At 38.0% G+C, this 24,813-nt stretch overlaps 1 protein-coding gene across 2 annotated transcripts in view; it reads right to left on the reverse strand.

Moving 5' to 3' along the window:
• Positions 1-1,292: 1,292 nt before the first annotated feature.
• BMP5 (bone morphogenetic protein 5) overlaps positions 1,293-24,813 on the reverse strand; it is a 57,249-nt gene continuing 33,728 nt past the window's right edge. The window contains exons 4-7 of one of the 2 annotated variants that reach the window (XM_005485991.3): positions 17,117-17,314; positions 9,330-9,406; positions 7,363-7,473; positions 1,293-3,702 (exon numbers count right to left, since the gene is read on the reverse strand). In XM_005485991.3, coding sequence (XP_005486048.1) covers positions 3,553-3,702; positions 7,363-7,473; positions 9,330-9,406; positions 17,117-17,314 — 536 coding nt within the window. In that variant the 3' untranslated portion in view covers positions 1,293-3,552. The remainder of the gene's footprint in view (positions 3,703-7,362; positions 7,474-9,329; positions 9,407-17,116; positions 17,315-24,813) is intronic. The other variant, XM_074538230.1, reaches the window with a different exon arrangement.

Here is a 24,813-nt window from a genome sequence, read left to right on the forward strand (position 1 = left end):
ACTCACAAAATAAACATCTGAGTAAAACTTTTTCAACAATGTAATGTTATTTTTAAGGTGTCAGGGATTGTCACTGGCTACAGTTGCTTAAACAAGGTCTAAGGAGAGTCACTGTCCTAAACCTGTCTTTGGAGAGAAATAGGTGATTTGCAATCCAAAACAGCAACTTTTCTTTGTTGTCCCTGAGAGAGTCTCAGTTAATGTGTCTACATCATAGGTGTAACTCACTCCACTCATGCATCTGCCATTTACCAAAATGAGGCCCCAAAGGGTCTGACAATTGACTCACATCAAAATGTAAAGACTAAGTACTCTTTTATAGTTTTATACATCCCAGTATGCAAAACAATCAGCTGTGCTCTCCTGGGCAGCAAGTAAGGCCTGGTTTCTTATTCTTGAAGATACCCAAGCCCCTCGAGTGCCTTCATTTTCACTAGCTACCCAAACACTCACACAATTGCATATTGACCTGAACAGCCTGCTGCAGAAGGAAGAGTCATGGCACTTCTAGGACATGCCAGCATTTCAGATAGATGCACAGTGGAAAGAAGCATGATCATCGTTTTGCTTATGGACATCCACACCAATGACTCTCCAAGACCTCTCTAGCTGGGTTTTGCACTGGTCCAATGTATTGCTCTGTTGTCAGCTGCCAGACAGCTTTGCAACATTAATTCTGGGTTTTTTGGGTTTTCAGCCCTTGAGGTTCAAGTTGTTAAGGACGTTGAAACCTTAAACAACTTGAAAAAGAGCAAAGCTTTTGTGTCCTAAATTATAGTGCAAAAGTCTTCATAACTAGAGAAAGGGATATAGCTACAGATAAGTGTAATATTTTATATATTTATGTACATATTCCATTAAATGTGTGTGTGTGTATTATGCATAAATATATATAAAATAACATGTATTTGATAGGATGAAGGAAAAGAACAAAAAGTTCTGCATTAGTTGGGACTGTTGAAGAAGAGATTATCTGAACAGCTTTACATGAAAACATGCCTACATTTACTTCACCAGAGCATGTAGAAAGTTTGGTGCCACTATCCTTAATTACAAACAGAGGAATGATCAGTTATGAATTTATTAGGAATTTTAAAAAGCATTTTTCCTTTCTAGTGCATTTTAAGTAGAGTACTAGCACTTGGAGGTATGATTTGAAGGTATAATTTTTATTAGAAATGTAGATGGTTCACCATTGGCTGTCTAAGAAGCAACAAAATAAAAGTTATTTTGCAAAATGTCTATACTAAAAATGAACTACAACAAAATCTCCATAACCATTGATGATCTCCTGCTTTTCCTTTTAAAAAGGATATATCAAGTCAGTGTCATTTTTTCATGTATCTAAGAAGCAAAGTCACAGCAGAGGAAAACATTATTACAGGTTTATTATGTCTCAAAATATAGAAATATATTCCAACAGCATATTTTAAAGAATAATATAACAATAATCTTCAGCTTCTTAGTCTCAAAATGGTACACCATTATTAAAAATATATTACTTAATGTACCCAAAATTTAGTGTCCATCAAATTCCATTTAGAATAAATTGAATTCACAAAAGCATATCCACCTACCCAATTTATACAAAAAACCAGTAATTTTTTGAATATGACAGAGGAGTTTAACTTTTCTAAAATGGTAATTCAGATGCAGACCTTTTTTCCTATATATTCTTGTGCATGAATTGCAACTAAATCTAGATATGTAGGTAATGTCAGTGTAAAATACAGATGGGAGTGTAAAATGAACTGTTCTATTAAGGGGAAAGAGTTCCCAAGGCTGAAATCAGAACTGCTAATTTTTTTTTTTAATTGAGTGTATGCATAGAAAGGATTTATGTATTACTACAATAGCAAGATAAAATAAATTAGTTTCTGCAAAAACAACAGCTGCCTATTCACATGCATACACACAGTCACACACATGCTGATTTTATCAGTCTGTAATCATCTGAGTTTTCTGAGATATGTTTTAAATAACCAGAGAAGTCAGAGTTTACATGATTAGACTGTCTAAGAAGAAACTTATCAATCCTATCCATTTTTTAGCAGCTCTTTGAGAATGGTTTAAAGGAAGCATTTTTAATGAAGGCAGTTCATGATAAAAGCATATGTGATAATTAGCCATGTAATAGAGAGAAAAACATTTCTATTTTCTCACTTTCATAGCACTAAAACTAAGGGGTGCCCAAAGACATTAAGTGTAATCAATTCAAAAAAAACCCTTTGTGTAGTGGTGTTGGGATTGGTAATTTGTAATTGGTTGTGTAATTCAAAGCCAAAGAATTTAACTTGAGACCAAAATTTAGTGGGAATAAAAACTTGTTGGTATGGATTTAAGAACTATTAAAGTTGCAAGTGCTAAATAAAAGGAAAAGTATCCCTTATTGAGTCCCATTATTTAACTCAATTCCCACCTGATAGAAAAGCAGATGGGACTGCAAATAGGCTGCAAGTTACGCAACATCATCTTAGGAAAGGTGTTTTTTATCTTTACCTGAAAACAGCCACCACCACGGATAAGATTTTTGATTAAACATGTGACAACTGCTGCACCCCCTGTGCCTTCCCTTGCACACTCTTAAAACACATCCAGAAGTGGGAGCTAAATAAAGCAAAGCCCTTCCATACCCTGTAGTCTGTATACTTTTTTCACATAGTAGCATGCGTATGTAATGGGAGGGCTTGTGTGGTTTTTTTTAAATTTGATTTTGGCTTGTTTTACACTAATATAAAAATACCTGCCAGAGCAGTGTCATAGATAATAGACTGATATGATTTGAGGTAAGAATGTTGTAGTTCAATTTTTAGTGTTAACTTCGAAAGTCATAGATAGAGGCAGGAGTCTGTCTACACAGAATTTCTGAAGCCTGGAGCCTTTTGCAAACTCTGCAGGTCACAAGCTGAAAACATACTCCTCCAGTTACACTCGTCTTGTTAAAGAAAATAGTTATAACAATTATGTGCAATTTTTTCACTTCTATTTTTTATATCCTATTTATTTTCTCAAGCACTGTTCAACATTTCACTTTTTCTAATGGAGCAGAAGTTCTAAAAGGAAAAAAAAATATGTTTAGCTGAGCAGTTTTGTTTAGTTTCTTCTTCCTGTGCCTTTTTCTAAATAAATACCTTGCCACAGTTTTCATTGGCAAAATATGACCAAATGCATTTAGTTCTTCTAGCAATACAAAGCAGTTACAGAACTTCTGGAGTTTCTTGTTTAAAAAATTTCATACAAAAAGGCTTTATTTTACAATATTGAAATGGGATAAAGCAAATTTCAGTATGGTCAATGGAAAAATTAATTTGTGAACTTCTGCTGCTTAGTGAGGTGACCCATTAAATAAATGGTTCTGAAATTTTGCTCATACAAAAGCAACTATATATTTTTAAATAAATAAAAGCTACTATGTACATTATACTGTACAATTAAATGAGAGATGACATGAAATGGAATAAATTTAGGCCTGCCTTTTCATCAGCAATGCTCATATCTTGACTTTATTACAATTTTGGATAAAACCCTCTGCTTTAGATTATTTTTTTTGTTTTAGTGGCAGCCACATGAACGCACCACCATATTCCTGTATTTTTTTAAAATAACATTGGAACTGTCATCAAAGTAGAGCACGGAGATTGCGTTCAGTTTTGTTGGTGCACAGCATGGCTTGGGTACGTGATCGGGGAACATCAAGTGAACCTGAAAGACAGATAAATACACAGCTCATATATCAAACAGAGAGGTGCAAGGACAATGTCAGTGCAAAACATGTCTTTGCAATTCAGCAGGGGCTGTGGTCACTAATTTTCCTCGGTTAGCAAGTTTCAAGCACAGCTTACCTCCAGCACATTTTTCTGATTTCAGTTGCACAGGCAGGGTTATACAATAAAAGCAGATTGAGAGATAAATGAGAAGCAGCCAAGACAGAAAGTTGGTTTTCAGAAGAAATTTAGAGAATTGGAGTTAGGCAGCTGCTCAGGAAGACATTTAAACATATTGTCTGTACCATCTTTGCTGAGGGTGAGGCATAACATGAGGCAAAGGCTCAAGCCCCAGGTCTCACCAGGACCCCAGCTCGTACTAAAATGCTTTCCTGTGGTGGGGGCTCAGTGTGGAGGAAAATCTATTGCAGACAGCAAAGAATGTGCAGGCAAAGCCTCATAATGAAACTGTTTTCAGCCTGTGAAATGGTAAGATGTGGCGTCTCAGACAGTGTGAGTGCATTTTAAGGTCTTATCTAGGTATCTATGGATCCAATTTTTCTTCCATTGAAATAAAAATCAGTTCATAAGGTGAGTGCCAGCTGGACAGAATATTTGGGGCAGTGGCTGAGGCAGAGAAGTTTTTATGTTCACCAGGCTGAAATATATCAATGAAAGATTAAAGCAAAAGAAAAGAGTTTTGAAAAGTGTCCCAGAACAAACAAGATCTAGTGGAAATAAAATGGAGGAAATTCAAGTTCTTTGTACGTGAAAGAAGGTTGGATATAATATTTTACACTCACTGAAGACTTGGAACCTTGGGAGTCAGAGAAGAGGGAGTTGTAATAGGGAGGGCAACAGATTATTAAGGCATGGATGAAGACTTCAGCAGTAATAGATTTTGTTTGTATGTTAAGTCTTTGTAAATCTGTTAGACCCATCTGTCTTGCAGTGATATAAACCCAGAACCTTTGCCAGCCAACATGGAACAGTCTATCAGGAAACAATTTTTACATAACAGTTACCATGAGAAGGCCTTTTGAAATGAGCAATAATAAATCCTGAAGTAGCTGTTTTGTAACAGTTTAGACACACATTTAAAAAATATTTAACAAACGAATAGCAAAGAACCAGAGGAAAAAAAATTATTGTGCCTGACCTGGTCAGATGTTTGTCCAGCTGTAAATCGTGGTCCCACCAGCCCCTGCCACCCCTGCCACCCCTGCCACCCCTGTTGGAAGATCCGTGGCCCCAAAATACCCCCTTGGAAGTCATGTTCACAGCCTTTCCAAGTGTTTACCCCTAATTCAGTGCGAGCCAACCTGATAATCCACTGTCTTGCATGACCAGGAAGTCAAGGCTACCCCTGTGCCTATTCTGAGGGCGATGCAGGAGATGAGAAGAAAGTTTATAGAGCTTATTAAATGCACCCTGTCTTTTATTTATATGCATCTGTATTGTCTGTTTGCCTGACTTTAATTGCAGAGAAACAAGAGAGGGAGAGAGTGAGGTACTGGCCTGTATTTCTCCTATTCTTGTTACAGAAAAAAATAAAAAAGAATCAGTAAAGTTTGGAGGGGTACCAAGGAACAATCACTTCCCACACCAAAGAGCAGGCTTTTTCAGAATGGTGTAATCATTATAGCCAGGAGGTGACTGCATTTGGATTAGGGTGGAGCATATGAATAATTGCTTCCCAAGCCATCCCCATATGCACACCTTGTGTAAATCTGAATTTTGTATAATTTAAACCAGAAAGCATTAAACTACTGTTATCTCATCTAATTTATGTACAGCTAAAACTTAATTGGCCTCATGATTTTTTGGCTGCACTGAATGCCTGTACAGTACATGCAAAGGGAGACACGCAATTCCAAAATGGCCATAAAAAGAGCAAAAATTAAGTATCCAATTTAAAAAATAGGACAAACTACACACATTTTCTTACAATGGGAAAATAACCATTTTTTGGAAAGGAAAAACGCACACAAGAAAGTAGCAGTGAGCCAACTCTTATTTAACAGTCCATAATTGCAGGAGGGAACTCTAACCTGGGGATCTCAGTGATATTGGCAACTTTTCTGGACAATGCTTGTGTAATACTAAACTATTGCTTTGCTGACCTACTTCTTTTCTGCTCAGGACTGCAGATATGCTGTTCTTCATTGTCTTCTAAGAATATTGCTGTATTCCTTGCCAACTGGCATTTTCTGTTCCCTTTCACCTGAACTCCTTAACACACTTCTACTTATTTTCAGCCTCTGACATTTTCCCTTCTTTTAGTAAATCTTGCTGACTGGAATTCTAGTATAGAGGAATAATGTTGCATTGGTGACGGGACTTGGAGAAGGTGAGTAAATGAAAAATTGAATGGAGGGGAAAAATATATGCTGAGTTTTTGAAAATGTCCCTCTCATGTAGAAATATTTGGCAATTTTCACAAACAGAACTTGTTTCCTATAAGAAAGAAATACAATTTTATTTTTGTTTGTTTGCTTGCTTGGTTTTGGGTTTTTGTTTTTGGTGTGGGATTTAAATTTGAGGGGGGTGTTTGGGCTGGTATCCCAGGCAGTAACTCCACTCATTTCTCAAGGGGGAAGGTTTTTCAGGCCCAGATTTGATGTGAAAATAAAAGAAAAAGATCATTATCCTTGGACAGAGTCATCAGCATAATCTGATAATCAGGATATCTTACCATTATTAGTTTAAATCAAACAGAACCTGAAATCCATCTAATCCCAGCTGAGTGTCTTGAATGTTCCAGAAACTAACTGGGGATGACAGCCCTGTCCTGTTCTCATTTCGTGCTGAGACTCCCTCCTTGTGTATTTCTCTTATTCCTCTCCTTAATCATTCTGCTAATACCAGTGCTATTCAGAGCCAGCTCTTCAGCTGGCACAGGTGAAAAATCAGGTTTTGACCAGACTGACCAGACTTTGGTCCCAACTGTAATGACATTTAGTCATAGCCTAAAGGTCGTGGTTTCTGTAGCTGAACACTGCTGGGCTAGAGGGGGTCTAGCCAGCTGCCTCAACTAAGATCATCTTTTTGGCTGCTCCAGCTGAGGCTCAGGACTAACATAAGAATTAGCAGAGGCAGAAAGCTGGCTGCAAATCCCCTTTTACATGTACCGGGCAGAGCAACAGATCCAAACACACTTATTTTTAAATTGCATTTGTAAGCCAGGCATGACTGAACACAATTTCGTACATGCAAATGCATCTGTTTGCAAAGCTTCACATTAAATTACAGTGTAAGAATCTGTGCCAACAGTTGACAACAGAGGTCCATAGAGTGGCCAAGTGTCATCATTTCTGGAAGGTATAACATGTAGATGTTAACACTGAGCTTCAATAAGTTGCAAAAACTCTTGGAAGTCAAACCAGGGGGCCCCTTTGGTTCCTGTCTACACAATTCTCCAGTAATACAGCACAGTCTTCTCATGTGCTATTGCATTTGAAATGGAAGTGAAACCTACCACACAGGCCACTCTGAGCAATTCATCCTCTCTCCAAGAAAATCACTAAAGCAGGTTTTGAAATGAGTTATGATTTACAAAGAAATAATCAAAATTCAGTAGTGGTAAACAGAAGAGTCAGACTCAGCACAGACACAAACAACTGCAGCTTAGGCAACTACAACATAGTCAGAGGCATACCAGAGTCTGAACAATGGCATGGTTTGTTGCATTCATGTGAGCATTGAGGGGAAAAGAACACTCTCCATCACAGTAAAACGCAGCGTAGCCCTCCGGTGCAATAATCCAATCCTAAAACAGCAACAAATAAATCCACTCGTTATATTTTCTCACTCAGGGAATTTATATCAAACTAAGACTTGCTCAATGACAAAATGAACTTCATAAGGTGGCATGTGAAATGAATGTTTTTTAAAAAAAAAAAAAGTACTTGCTTTGTTCATGGAAAATTGAGATGAAAATTAATGGAATCTAAAGTCTGTACTGAATACCAAATAATGAGGCTATAAGGGAGACTGAAGATTAAAATATATTTGCGGAATACTTTTCATTCCAGACTAAAAATCTTGAGCACTTCTTGGTGCAACAAAAGTAATTAAAATGCATTCTCTTCCTTCAGCATAGTCAGCACTGTTAACTGTATTACTGCGTGAGACAGCATTGCTAGGGATTACCTGTTGGCATGTCAATGAATCATACATTTTCAGTATTTCAAGCAACACAGCATGGGCAAAAGACCACAAGAGGGAAAACATTTTAAAATGTTAATGAAAGCTGTGTGTTTAGTTTGCTGAATTCCTCCTCTGCCAGGTAATGGAGGTGCTGCAGGAAGGGCAGAGAAGATCAAGTAGCTACTTGGGATTTGTATCTTTTTTTTTTTGTATCTTATTTCACCCTGTGTTTCACTGATTAAATATTGTACAGTGTAGCTCTGACTTTCCAGCTGAAACTTTTAATTCTTACAGTAGCCTTTTGTTAAAAATAGATTTTCTTTTTTCTTTGACTACTGTGGCCACTATGGCCACTGATCTGAGGGCCCAGCACATCTTGGAGCATGCCAGAATTTACTGTTAAAAAAAAAAACAAAACAAAACAAACCCAAACCAAAAAAACCTGTTGATATCTGAAAAAAACCCCTGTAATCAAGAGACAATGGCACACTTGTTCAGCGGCCTGAGTTCAATACCACAAGCCTGCTCTGTGGCCCTGCACAGGGTAATTATGCTTTGCAGACTTGGGAAAACAGCCTCTGCCTACTTCTTCAGGCTGCTGTGGGGATAAATATGCTACAAAATATCAGAAAGGATAATGAGGCCATATGAGAGTCTGAGCTAGATACATAAAGATTGAGCTGTCACTAAAGAGATAGCATACTTATACTCCTCATAGACTTGTTCTGCTCCTGGAGAATGGTTTTAAAATAATTCAGAGAAATCTTAAATGCACAGGCAACCGTCCCTGGGTTCTTACCTATATATGCAATAGTTAGAGGTTGCTGAAGGCCTTCTTGTTCTTTCTTTATAGAGAGTTCCTTGCTTTCTGGAAAAAAACCCTAGATTGATCTCTATTTTCTTTTCCCATAATGCCCTGCCTCTGACTTCATGACCTTTTACTGTAAGTATATTATTTTTTGGTACTGTATGGCAGGACGAGTTTTCCTCAGAAATTATATAAAATTAGCTATGGTATCATAAAGATCACTGAGCCTATTTTCCTTAGGGATATAAATCCAAGATTTATTTCCCTGAGGACCCTACCCCAGTGAAATCTCTATGACCTGCAGCAGACAGCACTGAACAGGAGGATTTAAATCTGAACTAGTGAAAATTGAAAACCTTTCATTACTTGATGTGGAGATTTTCGTTTCATTTAGTGCAGATTCACTCAACTCTTGAGCGGTAGTTTATCTTTGTGTGAATGAATCCATATCATAAAGTCACTAATGTATGCAATATGCTTGAGATCAGAGCTAAAAAAGGTATAGTGATAGCAATATTGATAAGGATTTGTTACAAAATTCATTTAAATAAGCTGTCTCTCATCATTTTAATACCAATTTCCATAAAGAAAACAGAGTGTAAATAATGGGGGACTTAAAATAGATTGTCCCAGTTTGAACTGTTAGGAAAGAGCGTTTATAATCTTACCTGCCATCCTAAGTCTCGGAAACTCACATAAAGTTCGTGTTTCTTACATGCTTGCTTTTGCTCGCTTGTGTTATAATCTGCAGGAATTAAATAACATTCATAAATTATTTGCAAGCATGGCTAGAACTGACAAGCTTTAGCTATTTTTGAGGTCCTTACCAAGCTGTACAAAGGAAAGGAAAACCATACTGTCATTTATACTCCTAGGGTTAGTTGTGAAGGCAATGTAAACCTGGAAATACGGAATCAGCACAGTCAGACTGATACAATTTCTGTACACTGGCAAAATATTTCATACAGTATTAGGGGAAACAGGTTTACAAGGTGTCTACTTGCTGGCCAGCTGAGTAACACCTCTGATAATATCCACACAGGTCATCAAAGAGGACAAGTGAGACCCTGATCCAAAATATCAGGGAAACCATCTCTAGGTTGGCACAGTTTTAATTGCCAGGTAAAGAAAGTAGCCCAATTCAAAAGATTAATTACCAACAATAAAAAAATGTCCAGAAACAAGAGAATTTCCAAAATTGTCTTAGTTAAACACACAGTGGCACATAATATACTTCTTAATTTTTACCATATATTCTGGAAATATTCACCACTTGATGATCTGTAGTTGCTAATACTAGTGAAAGCAAGTAGACTAACAGGTGCTTTTTAAAGGACTGAAAGCTCTCTGTCAGAGATGTGTCAGGATAGAAGGACACCCAGAACCTTCCATACATGCTTCTCCATGAGAACCTTACTCCTGGAGAAATTCTAGTGCTTGTTCCTTACTGCTCCTAAGTAAAAGGAAAGGAAGGGAACAGGGTCATGCCTTGATCACATTAGCCCCCAAAGTTGGTTTATACAGCTATTCATGTGGTGCCATGAGTGAGGCATGTGACAGAGCAGGGAGTAAAGACTGTCTCCTCTCTTTCCAATTCAAGAATGCTTAAGGTGACTTTTTTGAACCAAAATAATCATTCTGGAAAAAAAAAATAGTTCACAAAAAATTCACAAAAGCAACAAGAAAAAGCAAATTAAAAAGTCCACAAAACCCTGAAAAATGAAGACATGGGAAAATAAAAGAAAACTTTTAGTTTCAGAAAAAGAATTTTTTAAGGTACATTTCTTTTTTAACATTATAAGATTTGAGACTGAAATGGGAAGGTCTTTGAAAAATTTCAGGGTAATTAAGATTCAGAGAAAAACTCCTTTTTCACATAAAATGAAAGGAACTTCCACAGTCTGTTAACTAATCTGCGTAGTTCTTCACCATTCTTGCAGTAAACCTTTCCAAATATATGGTCTAGAGGAGATTTTTGCAAATTTGTCAAGTACTTCTTGTCAGCCATCCTGACTTCTGTTACCATTGCTTCTCTGGGTTCTCTTCAGTTTCTCTGTGTCATTCCAAAGATGTGACGGCCACAACCAAAAACATTATAAAATAAAGTAAAATAGTTATTCTGGCTTGTTTTCTAGTAGTATTACCCAGAATATGAGTTTTGCAGTAAAACCACACTGTCAAGTAATCAGCTACCAAATTTTTTTAATGTATTCCTGCCTTGTCAGCCTTAGGAACCTGTTGTAGTTTTACAAATCAATGAATAAAGAACAGATTGGGGATGAGGATGTTGATGAGAACTGCAGCGTGATGGGGCTGCAGCAGCCATGGTAGAGTAAAGGTTCTGAGGGATGGCATCCACAACAGCATTGCAACCTGTTGAAAGTCAAGCAAATATGGCACAAATCCACTGTGGTTGTCTAGGAAAATCCTGACTGAATTCAAATTCAAATAGGAAGCAAAAGTAATGTGTAATTGGGATGAACCACACAGAAATAATATAAATATGTTGTCTGGGAAAACATAAGAAAAATAGAGCTTTGTTGTTCAGTAGAGCAAAGGGCCTAGCGACGCGGACTCAGAAGAGGTTAATGTAGCCAGTGATTTCTTTGTCTTGTTTTTTACTGGCAAGATTTACTCCCAGAACTCCCAAGGCCCTGACCCTAGCAGCAGAAGGTCTAGCCACAGTAAAAGAGACAGAGTTAGGAGCCAGTTAAGCAGCTTGAAGATACATGAGTCCATGTGAGCAGAAGGGATGAATTTCAGGGTGGGGAATGAGCTGACCAACACTGCAAAGTCACTTCCTGCCTTTTTTGAGCATTCATACACCAAAAGACATTCCTGATGATTCAAAATGGAAAATGTCGCACCCATCTTCAAGAAGGCCAATCAGCTTAACCGCAGTTTCTGGGAAGTCTTTGGAAAAAATTCTCATGGAAACTGTCCAGGCAAACAAAGAAGAAGGTGTTTTGGGAAGAGTAAGCATGAATTTACTAGTTCAAACTGTGCCTCACCGACCTAACTGTTTTCTGTGATGATCTGACTAGCTTTGTGGGCTTTTGAACAGCTCTGGGTGTTGATCCCTTTGCTTTTAGGAAGGTTTTGGATATGGTCTCCCATCATATTCCTTGAGTCAAATTAGTCAAACCAATCAAAAACTTTGATAGGTTAGAGTACTTTGATAGGTAAGAATATAATGGATGGAGACTTGCCTAGGCTGCTGGGCCCAAAAGTTGGGGTCAGTGGTACAGAATCTCCTGGCAGCTGGTTACTAGGGAGGTCCCTAAAGGATCAGTGCTGGTAGTAGCATCCTTTTCAGTACCTTGAACAACAGAACAGAATGTGTTCTCTGGAAGTTCACAGAGGATATGAGATCTAAGAGGAGTGCTCCATCTTCCAAATTACCGATAAAAGGTCGGACTGCACCAGATCCAGAAGAAACTCGACAAGACGTCATTCAAAATACACAGACAATTTTTTCTTTTACTGGTAACATGCTCTTTGAATAGGCTTTTTCTTTATTTTTTTAACAGGTTGTGTACCTACTTTCTATTGAATACACATGGGCCCAATATGACTCCCAAAACTGTGTCAAAAGCTGTCCGCAAGTCACAAATATGTGCATTTGCAATACTAGATAAGTATCAGGGATGTTAAGCTAGGCTTTCTAAGCTATGATTCCTCAAATCCTCATGGTTTTTAAAGACAAACACTGTGTTCTTTCCTATGGTATTTTCCTAGCCTTCAATGACTGCCATTAAAGGATCTCCACATACAGCTGGTTATGTGCTGCCATCTCAGATACTTTCAGTTGTCCCGGGGCATGCAGGGTCAAAATATACACCACATCCCATGGGATATCTATGTCTTTTTGGAGAAGCAACTAGAAGCAAGGCAGGATGCCCTAAGACATCACAATTTTTCAAAAATCCATATGCCTTTATACAGCCAAAATCCCTGGGTCATACCTTATGCTGAGTTGTATGCAACAATCCAATGGGTTTTGCACACACTCTAGAAGTGAAGGTAGTTAAAAGTAAAGGAATTTTAAAAAATTGGACCTGTGTTCACTGATCATTCTTCACACAGATCTATATATTCACTTTCATTAACATCAGTGCCCATAGGAGATGAATATTGAGCTTTTCTGTCTCAGCTATTAGAGGGAGTTTATAACTCATACGTATAGAATAAAAGCCACTTTGCAAAAGAACTGTGACTGAAAAATGTGGAAAGTATTCACATGAGAAAGTCAGGAAAGCCTCAATATGTTTTTTAATAACACAATAATAACACAAGCAGGCAAACAAACGAAAGCTGAACATTGTGGTTTTGCCAGCTTTCCCTGCAGTGGCAGTTTCATGTTCAAGAACATGTACAGAAGTTTTGGGGCCAAGATGTAGTAGCAGAACATCCTCCAGTTAAAGGGGAAAATCTGAATAATACATATGTAAGTCATTGCACAGATGTCATCATGGTTGTGATACTCTGAGCCATCTGAATATAGATTCAGATTATGTGTGGTCACACCAGAGCACCTGATAAAATGGCCAGCATGTACAGACTGTAAGCCATCTAACCCATTCACCAACGAAGAAAGTGAGACTCAGAAAAGTCTGAATCCTTCCCTAAATTCTACCTTTCATGGAGGACAAATGTTGTGTGTAATATAACACTTTATGTAAGTATCAAATGTGACATTTATAATAAGATCTGGTCCTAAGGATTCAATTTCACACACTGTAGCTTCAAAGCCCATATGCTTATTCTGTCAAGAATCAAAACCATAGGCTATTGTGATAGAGAAAACATTGTTCCTCAGTGGAATCTAAACTCCTACATAGCAGAAAAAGTTGTGGAAGGAGGTCAATAAAATATATGTATAAGATATTTAACAAGATTTTTTTTTCAGGGGAAATAAAGACATAAAAACATGCTTATACATACTATTGCAAAATACTATATTTTGAATCAGTTTGTGTAACACCAATCAATAGCACACACAAAATGTAGGCTTAAGTATTGTTTTCTGGTTTTATCTCCATATGAACAAAAATTATGTAGCTTTAGTTTCCTGGTGTAAGTCACTATTCAGTATTTAAATGTGGCTATTCTCTAGTGCCCAGTTACACTGTAACTCTTTTCAGACAATGCTAAAAATGTTAAAATTCAGCCAGCTTTTTTTTAGGGGAGAGTTACGTGACTTACTTTGTAAACAACCTGCCTGGTCTTGTTTTGATTTGGGGATTTTAATTTTTATTTCTTCTATCTATAGTTCAACAAAAATAAAACTAAATAAATAAAAAAGAGTTTCATTCTCTGTGCACAGCAGGCAGGTAGAGCCTGAATGCTAAGTCTAATTCTGTCTGTCTTTACACTGCATTGATGTCATCTCCTCTTGAAGTTCTTAGCAACGCAAGGGTGGTGACCCCAAGTCTGTCAACAATTTCCCAGGTGTTGTAATAATAGATACATAAGATTTAATTCTCTTATATTGAGATTATGTATATGAGAGAATCACAGAATGTTAGTTGGAAGTGACCTTAAAGATCATCTACTTCCAACTCCCCTACCAGGGGCAGGGAGTCTCCTCTTTTCCACTAGACCAGGTCTCTTCCAACCTAAACCATTCTATGATTTCATGAAACTTCATGAATAATTTTAAAAATGTCTTGTTCTTTGGAAGGGAAGAGCTGGGTTGTCTGGTGGAGCTTTCCTTTTTGACAAGCTGAGAACACAGTAAAGCTAATTGATGAAATCCAAGAATTTAAAAAGGGAAAAAGAGGGTGGCAAAATACAAAATGGAAGAGGCAAAAAAGGCAAGAGCAAGGGAAAAAGGGAGAAAAGAAAAAAGAAAAAATAAGAGGGGAAAAAAGGAAGAGAAAACAACGAAGAAAGAAGCAAGGAGGAAGTGAAGACATGATTGTGATAAAGTTGAGACATGTATAGAAGGAGAAATATTGGAAGTCTGTCATATATGAATGACAACATACTTATCTGGGCCTGGCTACATCACCTCTGGCTATGTAAGTGAGCATTTTCCACTGTCAGTGTCTGTCTTACTTGCTGTAGATACAAGGTCATGGAAGAGGCTTAGAAACAAGACCTACATCACAGAATTATCTTTGCCAGTCACTGTGTCAAGGGTCTTGCTTCAAGGAATGAATGAGAATTGAATATAGACTATTGACTATCTTCCATGAGAAAGATGATGGGCAAAATTCTTTGGTTTTTTCCCAAAAACTTTTGTGTTTAAATATGAAGATGTGAATTTTACTTTTGAAGTTCTGCTCATTACTGAAGTTGTAGAGAACTGGGGCAATTAGCCTTTCCCACAAACATAAAGGGATGCGGTATATCCCCCAGATCCTGGGGCTGGAAAAAAGAAAAGGAGCATAGCTTTTCTCTGATAGCAGGCTCTCCATATAGAAGGACTATATTCTGAAAAGAGTCAGAGATCAGAGAAATAAGAACATGTCCTCTTCTCTATGTCTTTTTTGCATGCTGGTGGCATCCCAACAGAATCCCTACATTGCCTTTGTAGCCTTCAGCATTCTCATCCACAATATTTCAAGAGTATTGTTGCAGTAGTTATTAAAAGAATTCTGGATCACCCATGGTGGGAAAAGTCCAGTGAGCAATAATTAATGACACCCAAACAAGTTTGTTCATTTGTGACATGGGGATTGTTGAGGCAAACTGCAAGGCAAGAGCATGGAATGTGGTTTGCCACAGTGCGGGAACTACACCTCCAAGCAGTTTTGCCACAGATGTTGCTATGTGAAGCTGTGGTCGCTTATCTACCTTCAGCTTTGCCATCTTTTCCAGCCTGCCTATATCTTAATGCCTTCCTCTCCAGGCAATGCCTCTGATTTTGATGCAATTGCATGTTCAATTGCTTCTTAACCTGATCTTCTCTTAACAGTATGGTTTTCTTGACCTGCAATCTCCTCTGAAAGAGTTCTGCCATGGATCAACATATGTAGTAGTGTACTCTATGCTTATGTAGACCTTGAAAAGATTAGGAGAAAATTTGTTTCATAATGCCCATTTCACTAGAGATGTTCTGATTTTCTTATTTTTACAACCGGTCTGGAGCACAACTGGAAGCAGAGGTAAGGTTGAAAAGTATTTTGAGACTTACAGGCAGCTCTCCCTGAGGCAATTCTTATGTCAATACAATGTGATAAGGTTGTGTTTTTCCCAGGTTGAAGCAGCAAGGAGCTTTGGCTTTCCTGCTATTATCAATGAGGCTTAAGAAATCTGTTCAATTCTCACTTTTTCATGCACTAGATACAAAGGATTCAATCTGAAAGTGTGATATTTATATTTAGGTATCTTGCATGTACCAAGGTAATTATCCCTTCACCCAAAATAATGTGATTCTCAAAATCAGCAGTCTTTCCAGAGAATATGAAAAATTATTTTAATAATTTCTTTGACTTCTTTAGCAACTTGGCAGTAATTTTTGGTTGTTATGGTAAAATTTTCCTTCTGCAAAAGATCTGGGAAAGGCGTTTTCATTGCATTAGAGTAGCCTTAGCCTGCCTCTGTCAAGGTTCTGAGACAGATATAAGTAATGCATATTGTTTATAACACTTCTCCTCAAATAGGTGAGCCCCATCCCAGGGCTAAATTCCTTCCACAAAATATTGATTTGCTTACTTTTAGACTACCATGGGATTTAAGAACAGCCCTTATATTAAGGCTTTGATATGCTGTTATTAAATCTGCCATGCTTCTAGAAAGAAACATTTTCACACCCTTTTCCCAAAAAGTAGAAATGTTTATTCAGAAGTGAATATATCTAGAAAGTGACTTTGTGCCTTCAGCTGAAAGGATTGATTCAGGAAAAACTGGAGCAAAATTTATTCCAGGCTCTAAAGCAATTATGAACATTTTTATGTGCATTAATGTCCATACCTTTCAGGTAAGGGACAAAACTCCATAGAGGGATATATTTTACTTTTATATCATGACTTGTCAGCTGGTCTGAACTCCTAAGCAGTTTACAATTTTGCAGATTGGTTAAGCTTCCTCATTTCCATTGAAAAGTATTGAGATTTTTATTTTACACCTTGCCTTCTTCAGCTGAGAGGCAGTTTTGCTGAGGCTTGCTAGACAAGTAGTAGGGGTGCTATTCTATTCTATTTTTTACTTATGCATAGCAAAGACATCATACAGTTGCATACTGTGTAGGTTTAGTTTCAAGCTCAGACACAGACTTTCTTAAACTGCTTGGTCATTTCACCCTCCTGAGGCCCATGATACATGTAATTGATCTGACTTACAGAAGGCAGATCACACCCAGGGCCAACACAACGAAAGAGGAGTGGGAACACTGTTTCTGGCAGTTCAGCCAGTGAGCAGCACCTTTTTGAGCTGTTGTGACTGCAATGCATTTGAGCAGGTGCCCACACCTCCTACAAAAAGACTGCAAATCATGGCTCCATCTTACCTCCAGCGCCTGGCATCCTTGAGGACTCCTGTTGACTACTGGATTTGTTGCGGTTCTGATTTTTCCTCTTGTTGTTGGCTGCTCGGACAGAACGGAAAAGCACTTCACTTGCCTTGAAGAATGCCACCATGAATGGTTGCTTTGACTGAGGCCCATGCCTTCCAACCAGGCCAGCAGATTTAACATTGATACTTCGACCTAAAAGCAAGGGGAATTAGAAGTTAAAAAGTGAACTCCTGCCCCTCCCAAAGCCCTAGCAGGAGTTCAACTGCTGACTGAATCATAGCAAGGAATTTGCTGAAATCCTGAATTTATATGATTAGGAGTCTATCCGCATTTTGTTTACCAGAACTTAAAAAGACAAAAAAGGTAAGCAATTTGCAAAAGTTTCAACAGCTTTACAGATACAATTTTTATTTCATAAAATTGCAGTCTCTGTGTCTTATATATCTTATTCATTACAGAGGCGTTTTAATTCAGTCTCATATACATCTATAGAACCGAAAAATAAATGAGGCCCATTAAACTCTATTTCCTGTAGAAAGGATAATGTAATGAGGTCTTCTAATTTTGCATCATTTCAGTGGGATGTGGAACTTTATATCCCCCAAGCAAACCAGTAGCAAATAGGAGTGTAAATAATAAATATAATTCTGCTTTAAAAATAAATATTGTGCAGTGTTACTCAAACTGATGTTCATTCACCAGTAAAGGTAGGAAGCCATTCAGTTGTTCAAGAGAAGAGAGTTTGAAATATGTGTATTATTGACTCTGGTTCTGTTCCCAGGGGATGTGCATATTTCTTTAAAATATTTGTTCAGTCAGGACTGTGTGGTAACCTCACTATATTATGTGGTCTAAACCTCACTGAAAGAAAGGAAAGCAAAACAAGTCACTGAAACTGCATCAGTGACATTTTAGCAAATAAACCCTCACTCTTAACAGAATTTATTTTGGCAGCATAAACACTTTTGTGCGTACGTGTACTATGCAGAGCCCTTCACCCGTCAGAAAATGAGACAGTGTCGTGTGAAGCTGTGCAGCTGTGCAGGGTGGGGACACAGAGGTCCTGTAACGCCAGGGAGGCTCCGGGCACGGGCACCGGGCGGCACCAGGGCGCCGCCGCTCTCCGCTAAACCCGCTGGAAAATTCGGGACGCGGGCAACAAAGGCGCATCTGCCTCACAAATGTACAGTGCTGCTAACTCAACCACCCTGAAAAAGAACTTGAAAACATAGGAGTAAACATTATAGAAATAAGCATATAGGTTTCCTTTTCAAACACAAACTCACAGTGGCTGCACGCCAGAGTCTATATTTCTTAAAAAAACTCTATCACTGGCGTAAATGAAAGAGGCAGTTTGATTTGTGGTTAAAGTAGTTTCCATTCTACTTCCACTGTAACAAATGTATTAATTCAGCTCAGACTTCCTCCTTCTGGCAGCCCTTTTGCAGTAAAAAGAGAAATTAGAAGTTCCAGCCAAATACCATACCTTGAACTGACCCACTTCAATACATAAACACTTTTACAACATGTTTATTCAGGTGTAGCACTTTAAATTGGTTTAAGATGTTTCCAGTGACAGAGAGCCCAGCAAAGGCAAGAGAAGAACTGAGAAAGTTAGCAGTTATGGAGCAGAGTAATTGGCAACATATTCTGAACAATTTTGATAATTGCTTTTTTGACTGCAATGGAAAAATATATTTGTTGAAGCTTCTGATTTCATTTTAAATGCTTTTTTAGTCTTGTGTTTCTTTAATTCTTTTTTTCATGTGTTTGAGTTACTATTAAATAATTCAGTAACATTAATTTCTATATGTTCCAATCTTCTGTTGCAAGTCAGATATGAAAAACTGTACATGCTATTCTCTATTCATAACAACATGGACAAGCTAGCTTCTCACCACAAAGTTCCACATTTCCCTTCATTTCTAGAGGGAATATTTTTACTATTTTTCTTTGCTTTTCATTCCAATGACTTTCATAATTTTAATTTTATCTGTAAAATATTAATTCTTTACTGCTGGACATATGGAGAACACTATTAGATTTATATATTGAGAACTGTAAAGGTGTGTGAAGCTTTTCTGAATTTAAATTTAGGTTCCCTGAATTTACAATGGTGGATATTGTGTGCGAAGCAAAATATCCTTCAAACCAATGTGAACTCCCTTTAAAATAACTTTTAATATTATTAAGTTTCCTCTGGGTTTCCTTTAGACTTCAGCAATGAGAAGGCTATTAAGATTCCACAAGTTAAGGCTTACTTGGTTATCCAGGGTATAGAGATATACTATAAAAAATTAATTCTGTAACCCACAGCCTTTTTACACAGAGAAACAGCTTATGTGACTATATTCCTCTATGTGCTTGATCTCCTAAGCAGCCAGCATAAGATTTTAGGACTCATTTGTTCAATTCATGAATGGAATACGCACTGGATCTGCTTCTTATGCAGAGGAAAACTTTTATTGACTTCTGTGGGTACATTGTTAAACTTTTCTCTCTCAGTTTATCATATACCTTAGCTTAACTGCAACTTTCAGAAGATGAAGCAATCAAAATATACACTGCCCTTGAGACACTATATTTCTTCTGGGGAGGATCTCTGAACTGTTTGGTTTGGAAATTCAAACGACATATGTTGTCTCCATTTTAGGTTGCTTCTTTTCAAAAGAAATTTTGCATTTACAGAACTTCTATTATCCTTTATTGAAATAAAAAAAAAAGGAAGAAAAAATTCTAAAAATGGTCTTCAGTCTAAAAAAGCGTTGCCCCTTCTTGAACAGGAGGTATTTCAAAACATTCTGCTTCTGAAAAGCATCAAGCTTTCTGCCATAGCAGTAGCTCCATTGTGTGTGCCATGGTCTTGTTAGGTAGTCCTTATTTTTATTTGTAGTGTCAATTTCAGTATACATTAAAAAAATATTTGCTCTATGCTAAATTTCGCCTTGTAGCATTCATTTTTGTAAGTGGTTTTAATCTATCGTGTCTTGTAAACATTTCGAAAACTCTTGGCTTCAATGGCAACTGGAAATCCAGGTCTCTGGGGCATGCAGTTGTTCCATACTGTGGCATTAAAGCAATACTTTCTAAAGTCAGCTGAATGACTCAGGCTGACCCGCTTAACTACATTCGGAGCTCCAGCCAGATGAAACTCATAAAACCAGAACAGCGAGATTTGTCTTTCTGCTTCTCTTGAGCATCTCTGAACAACGTTGTCAAACATTCTGAAAAATGGGCTGCATTCTGTCCTTCCATCCAATCTTTAATTCCTAGGATTTCAAAGATTTTTTCCGGATTTCAGAAGAAAAGAAGTGCAAGTAACTAGCAGTGTGCTAGTGCCTGCTCTGCTGAACTTGGCCACTGCAATTGCCCCCCTGCATCTAGGAAAAACCCCAAAACCACAATAGATTGATTTACTCTGTGCAGTGATAGTTGAGACCCCTTGTATTCTTCACATTCTAGCATGCACTTCTCAATACTGCTCTGACAATTAATTATCTTCTCTACACACTGGCAGGCATATTTGGAGACTAAGACTTATTTAAAGCATTATGTTTCAAATTTGCTGAACTACTTACTCCTTATTCATAGGATTCTGAGTCTTTGGCAAGATGCATTTGTTTGACTTGGCTTTTAAACTTCTTTTAGGCTTTTATACTATTTGATAGTAAAGTGCCCTTAGCAGTTTGCATAAAAGCTTGCATGGAAGTTTGGGTTTGACTGACTGAACTGAATGAATATTATTTACCTTTTCACATTCTCTCCCCTAATAATAAAGGAATCACTGCTGCAAAAATAACTGTGAAGTTCAGCTTACAAAAAGGTCCTATCTCAACAATCCTGACAATTTTGTGTTTTTTATTTTTTCACCCACAAAACAGGAATTGCACTCTGGTTGATAACAGCAGAGCTATTTGCTGTGTCACTCTGTCTGCTTCAGTTCTGTCACATGCAGTCATATCATGCAATCCTTTGCATGAACTGATCAAGTTCCATCTTAAAAGTTCATTTCCCCTCCAGCTGCTCCAAATGGAAATGCAAGAGGCCTTCAAGCTTTCAATAATAATCTGTCTTGCAGTCTTGACCTGGAGACATATCCTTGCTTTTCATAACATTCACAAAGCTGACTTTTTCCGAGACTGCCAGTGTGGATGCTCATGACAGTAAGATCTGTGCCTTGGCTTTATCTCCTCAGACAGTATATATTTTAAGTAAAATATTGATCAGACACTTATTTTGCAAGAGCCTTCAGTCATTATGCATCCTAGCCAGATTTACACTGGCAGCACAGCACAATGAGTAATTCCAAAATCCATTATTTTGTCCTGAGTCATCAGCCTGCACCAAACCACTCATTTTGTTATGAAAAACAAGAACTTATTTACTTTCAAAAGTGTTCAAGAAGTCACAAACGACATTTTTTTAGATTAACCACTACTGCTAGGTCACAGTAGTTATTTTGGTAGTAATTTTATGTATTTGTACTTAGAAATAAAAAATTTAGTAATTCTGAGAATTCATTTCAGTGTGGTTTGCTGAAAAAAAAATTAAAGTTCCAATGCCACACCTAGGATTTCCTTCTTTTGGGCAGTGACATCTGAAATGAGGAAAGGCCTTTTGAAGAAAGATCCTGAGCATCCAAGGTCCAATAACATTTCATATTTGAGAAAAAAACTGCCCATATGCTCTGCCTATGAAAGCTGACGCAGTAGTTTTCAAAATTAGAGAGAAACTTTCATGGTTTCTCATGCCCTAACAGCACTCTCGAGAGCAGTGAGACTTGAAACAAAAGAATTGAGCTGGAGCTTGGCTACCTAAGCTTATTGTAAAAAAAGACAAGAGAAAAGCTAATAACACCAATGTGACGGTCTATATATAACACATCCTCAACACTCCAACTCTAAAGTATTTTTTTACAGTCTCTATTGTATTATCTGCATAAACTGTTGCTCAAACTTTTCCTTTGGTGGACACATTTATCTATAAAAACATAAAATATGCTTTTGACACATGCTTTGTGTGTTTTATTAACTCTTTTTCCCTGGAGGCTTTAAGGAATTCTGACAAATGGGTGGTCTTGGATGCTCTGCTCTGCCTTTCCTAGGCTTCACAGCTTTAGTCAAGACTGGATTCATCTTTTGTTTGTCAAATCTTACATTTAGTTGTTTTTACTCAGTTAATTTAAAGGAATTTTGGGTATCTTTTTGTGTTAATTTTGGTATTCATAAAGCTCTTGAAGAAAGCACTTGGGAACACATAAGGAACTCTGAAATGCTGTATAATGTGGCAGTACCACATATGCTTACACAAAGAAAATCAGTTGTAATTATACACAAAAATGCTCTGTAAGTACTTGATTTATCCTTCCAAGTTAATGCACTTAAACTGTGAGTGGCTTGTGGGAGTCCTGGGGCTTTTCTGCACCATTAAAAAATGTGTTCAGGAAGACAATAAAACAAGGAGAGATTAGATTAATTGGTCATCCACCAAAGAATAAAATGGATAAAAGCCTTCTGAATGGAATGGAACACAAATGCCATTATCTCTAAACTAATGGTGTTGAGAAGCAGCTGTATCCTTCATCTGTCTGGGGAGCAGGGTGTGGGGTGATTTGCACAGCTGTACAGTGTGCACCAGTGGTGGTAGGAGAAGGGGTGGGAGCCTATTTCACTGCCCTCCTCGGCCCTTCTTCTTAAAGGGAGTGTGCCCTTACTAACAAAGGGTGCTACAAGCTGACGCAGTGTTTGTACCCAGCTGGAAGCTGTGGTTCCACCTATCTGAGCCAACTAAAGACTGCTGGAACTGGATCATCCGCTCTGCTCAGGGTGGGAGTGTGCTCCTGGTGCATTTACATCCTGTGCCAGCTCCACCACAGTCAACAGAACCTCAAGGCAGCACTGCAGCACTGGGACCCTTCTCATGGGGACAGCTGCCATGGGATCACCCTGTTTTGGGGACTGAGACTCATCCCTCCAGCTTGTTTCACACTACAGTATTGCCGAGCACATTTAACTTAAAACCAGTACAATTTTGGCCAAAGTCAGCTCTGAACCAGAAATGAATGTAGCTGTACTTAGGTGGTGCTTGAGCCCAAGCTAATAAAACCTGCTGAGGGGCAGGATGTATTAGCTCGAGTTCAGTGCTGTGCTAACATGGCTATATGGCTTCCAGATGGCCCAGAATTCAGTCAGAGCTGTTGCCTGCCAAAGCCCATATATATATATATATATATCAATATAAATACATATTTCCTAAGTTTCCCCACTTTAAGGACAGTAATGGAGGAGACATTGCTCCTCATACTTTGCCTTGTAAATACCAGATCCATCAAGAGGTTTAAAAGTAACAACCCAGCAGCATCCTCCAGCGTACTTGATAGCTACCATGGCCAAGGTGGTCTAGGGGCAGCTGTGGGATAAATTCATGACATTTAGTGTGGTAATGATGAGGCCAAAACAACATCAAATATACAGCCAAGTACATGAAGAGGCCAGAGTGCTGCCGCAGGTTGTTGAGAGCAAACCAGCTACTCCATGCCACACTGAAAGCTGCCTTTCTGAACGCTTAGTTCAAGAAAGGGACCTTGGAAGATCTAGGCTAAGAGGAAGAGAGGGTAGAAAACAGAGACTATGTTTTTTGGTTTCTTCCCCAGCATCTCTGGAGAAGAACTTCGCCAATCCTTCATGCAGCATGTGGGGTTAAGAACCAAACCCCCTTCCAGGGGACACATATCAGAGCATACCCAAATTCATGCTGAAGGGGGAATCAGCCTTCCACAGGCTTCACTTGGATTGAGTAACCTATTTTTTTCAAGTTTGCTTTTGCTCTGGGGAAAAAAAAATGCTTGAAAGTACTTGGAGAGTCAGAGTCAGGGAGCTGAGGGTTCCTGCTGCCTGCCCACCTCAAAAAGCAAGAAAGCCCAAAGACTTCTATTGGACTATGTGGTAACAGAAATCTTAATCTTTGTTTTTTTAAAGTATACAGCAGTTTCTTCCCTTCTGGTGTGCTGGTAGATGAAAAATAAGTGAGAGCTGCAGTAATCTAATAAAAGGCACAGAACTATATGACTGTGGGGCTACTCAGGATGTTGTGTTGAGAGCTGTGTATTTGGAATCCATTTCATTTTGTGGATCACCACCAATCACATTGCACATTATCTCCCTCTCCCATACTCTGTAAACAACTCTAGGTTCTCCTCAGCAATGACATAAATAGAAAAAGGATTACTTTTGTAGCTGCTTATACTACTTCAGCAATAGTGATGTTGAGATCACTGCTAACGTCCACTTATAAAAAGGCTAAATGTTAATACAAAGGTGCTGATCCACTAGAACAACTTTTAAGTCTTAGGAGACGTGATATATACACAGGAAGAGGTTGCGTGGAGCTTTTGAAATTATTTGTGCATCTGTATTGATTTTATGTTGCAATTCATCCAACATCAGTGCATCCATCAGCGTGAAAAAGATCACCTCTTATTTGAATCATGACAGAGAGTTTTGGTGTCAAAAGCAGGGAATCAGCCAAAAGGGGATGCTGCAGAATGTTGAGGATACGTTAAAAAAGAGAATCAAAAAAACCTGATCCTTAATTTGCCACAGCCCCAGGGAAAGAGTGCATTATATGTTGACAGCTTCCATATGTGTCATGCAAACCTTTATTCTTACTGTTCAAAATAAAATGTCCCATTA

This window comes from Zonotrichia albicollis, chromosome 3, assembly GCF_047830755.1.
Source record: "Zonotrichia albicollis isolate bZonAlb1 chromosome 3, bZonAlb1.hap1, whole genome shotgun sequence".
NCBI classification, from domain to species: Eukaryota; Metazoa; Chordata; class Aves; order Passeriformes; family Passerellidae; genus Zonotrichia; species Zonotrichia albicollis.